Genomic DNA, 3005 nt, shown 5'->3' on the forward strand with positions numbered 1-3005 from the left:
TATTTCTTTATATTTCTACAAATTGAGTAAAGAAAGAAAAAAATGAATGGGACCCAGGGGCCAAGTGGTCTCAGGAGCAATGATTAAAAAATCTCAGATCTAAATACCCAAGACCCAAACTATAACAAGCTAAACACAAAACGGATCAGTTACACTAGTAGTCCAGGGGGCTAAAGATAGAGATATGAGATATATGTTGGTAACTATTGTGGAGGGAGGTCAACACTGGTGGTGGAAATGGCCCTAATTCACTGTCACTGTATTTCTGAAATACAACTGTGAGTGACTTATAATTCACAATGGTCTCAATAAAAAAAATTTTTTAATTAAAAACTGACTATGATTTTTATAAATTATTTTCCTATATGACACAGATTTGACTTTCTATAATTATCACCAATTCTATTTTGCTTTAGTTTCTTCTTCTGGTACAATAGGTTTCTTTTTTTTTTTTTTTTTTGGTTTCATTTTGTTTTATTAAGAAAGCTTTATGATACACAAGGTTCTTATCATTCAAGCACTCCATGCTGAACTTGAGTGGATTTCATATATATTTCATATATATTTCTGTGTCCAACATTCATCATTGTTTGGTTTTCTTTCAGGATCAAGGTGGGTACTCTCATATAAAGTCTTGTTTTTAATTCCTTCTCTGGCGATTCTTTGCTGAATTCTTCGTTTTGCATAATTATATCTACAGTGGAACCAGCATCCTAAAGTAACCAAGATGAATCCTCCTAAACCAATATCACATGATCTTTTAATTCTACTAGTTAACAAAAAGTGTCCAAGGCCGGTCACAACAGATTCCAGTGAACCATATAATAATGAATCCCGTGCACAGGGGGTGTTTTCAACATCTAAAATTCCTAGGAGTTTAAAAGGCTTCCCCTTCCCAGGCTCGCTGGGTTCCTGTGAGGCAGCCATGGCACAAGTCCTCTTTTTTATTTTAATCTAATGACACTCAAAACAGTTACTGTTGAAAAACAGTTTTCTGTGGTCTCTCAAAAGTGTTTGTTCAGAAATAGTAGTAGTTACCTCATCCCTAAAAGTTATACAAATTTGTTTACAATATGTTATAAGAGACTGGGAAATCTTAAACTCAAGAGCTCTCTCCTATAGTGCAAGCCTCTGTATGCAAGTATTTTGTGGCATTATAAACGTTTATTTATTTATTTTTGCATTAATCTTTAGGAATGAGACTTTAAGAGCAGAGGCACAAAAATGCTAATATTCAAGGTATTATGAGTACTATGAGTAATCAGCTATCTTTTGTCTCTGAGTCTTTTTATTCTACCAGTATATATGAGATTGTCAGTCTAATGTATCATCTTTAAAGTAGAATAGCTTTTCAAATCTTTCATAGATTTTGACAATAATCATGACTCTCGTAGGTTAAAAAAAAAAGCCAGTTTCTTGAATCATTCTTCAAAATGGCATCTCTTTTGAATCATTTCTTGCTCTTTTCCAATATTCCAGAAGCTCTACAATTTAATTATGTCCCTTCTGCTTAGAAAGAAAAATAATAGTCTAGATGTGGTCTGACTGAAATAGAACCAAAGCAGCATTTATTTTGTTTTATAAGTCACATATTGTTAGACAGCTAAAGATGAAATGGTCTGTTTTATAACAACATTATTATTGACTCATGTCATGTTGACAGTTTGGAGTTTTTTTATTTATGTCAAAGTACAATTTTACATATAAAAATATTTCTATCTAACATAGACTGTCCAGCATTTTGGCCAGCATTTTTGGCCAGAAAAATAAGGGCTTTCTTTGTAAAACTAGAAACTGAGCTTCCATTCAACATATCAATACCATTTTGACCTTTTGCCTTTGCTCTACTGTGTGAAGCTGCCATAAAGCACCCCAACTAGAATAGCTCAAAAAGGCATGAAAGCCTTTTTTTTTTTTTTGATGAGGGCACATCATCAGAGGTACGTTGTCTCTACCCAAGAGGAGCAGAGCCAGAAAAGCAAGGCCACTTTGCTTCACTTTGTGGCCATGCACATCTTCTAGCCAATGAACTCCATCACAAACAGAAAACACCAAACTACAAACATGACAATGGGGAAACAATGCAGGCAAATACCAAGCATAGAGAATGAAAATGGCAGCTTTGATGACCCAAAAAGTACCAACCAATTATTTAGCCTCTCAGTTAAGAAATGTAGAGCATAAATATGGAGGATCCTCATAGAAATCAAAGAAAGAATGGATTGAGCTGAACAAGCACAAATAAGAATCAAGAGGATATAAAAATAGAAATGAAAAATCCCAAACTGAAATAACAGAACTGAAAAACTCATTAAATGAATTAAAAACCTCACTGGAAAGTCTCTCCAAAGGAATAACAGCAGCTGAGTACAGAATCAGTGAGCTGGAATATGAGATGCATAATAACACCATACAAAAGGAGAGAATGGGGAAAATAAAGCCTTAAAGCAAATAATCAGACAGTGGAAAAAATTCTCAAAGAATGGGAACAGATTAAAATAGAAGTGTTTGATAAACTCAACAGAAATAACATAAGAATTATTATAGTTCCAGAGACCCAGAAAGAAAATCCCCAAGAAGAATCAAAATCAAGGATATCATTATAGAGAAACTCCTAGAGCTAAAGACTGCATGCAACCAAATCCTGCATGCCTGAAGCGTAGAAGCTAAAAGAGACCCAAAGAAAAGCTTTCCCAAGTTACACCCTAGTCACAATGAAAATCCCACAGATAGGTATAGAATACTGAAAGCAGCAAGATCAAAAAGGGAACTTACATTCAAAGGGGCATTCTTAAGATGTACTGTATATCTGCCACAAGAAACCCTTAAGGCCAGAAGGCAGTGGTGGGATATAGTGACAAAACTCAATGCTTTGCCTAGAATACTGCACCCAGCCAGACTCATGTTCAGGTTTGAAAGAAGTATACATAGATTCACCGATAAACAACAACTTTACAAACTCAAAACCAACCTTAAAAGAAAAACTGACACCATAAAAAAAGACC

At 34.6% G+C, this 3005-nt stretch overlaps 1 protein-coding gene across 1 annotated transcript; it reads right to left on the reverse strand.

Moving 5' to 3' along the window:
* Positions 1-555: 555 nt before the first annotated feature.
* On the reverse strand, positions 556-927 carry LOC126028377 (cytochrome c oxidase assembly protein COX20, mitochondrial-like). The gene has a single exon (XM_049787378.1). The coding sequence runs from the start codon at positions 925-927 to the stop codon at positions 556-558; it is 372 nt and encodes a 123-aa protein (XP_049643335.1).
* Between the last annotated feature and the right edge of the window lie 2078 nt (positions 928-3005).

Source organism: Suncus etruscus, chromosome 14, assembly GCF_024139225.1.
Source record: "Suncus etruscus isolate mSunEtr1 chromosome 14, mSunEtr1.pri.cur, whole genome shotgun sequence".
NCBI classification, from domain to species: Eukaryota; Metazoa; Chordata; class Mammalia; order Eulipotyphla; family Soricidae; genus Suncus; species Suncus etruscus.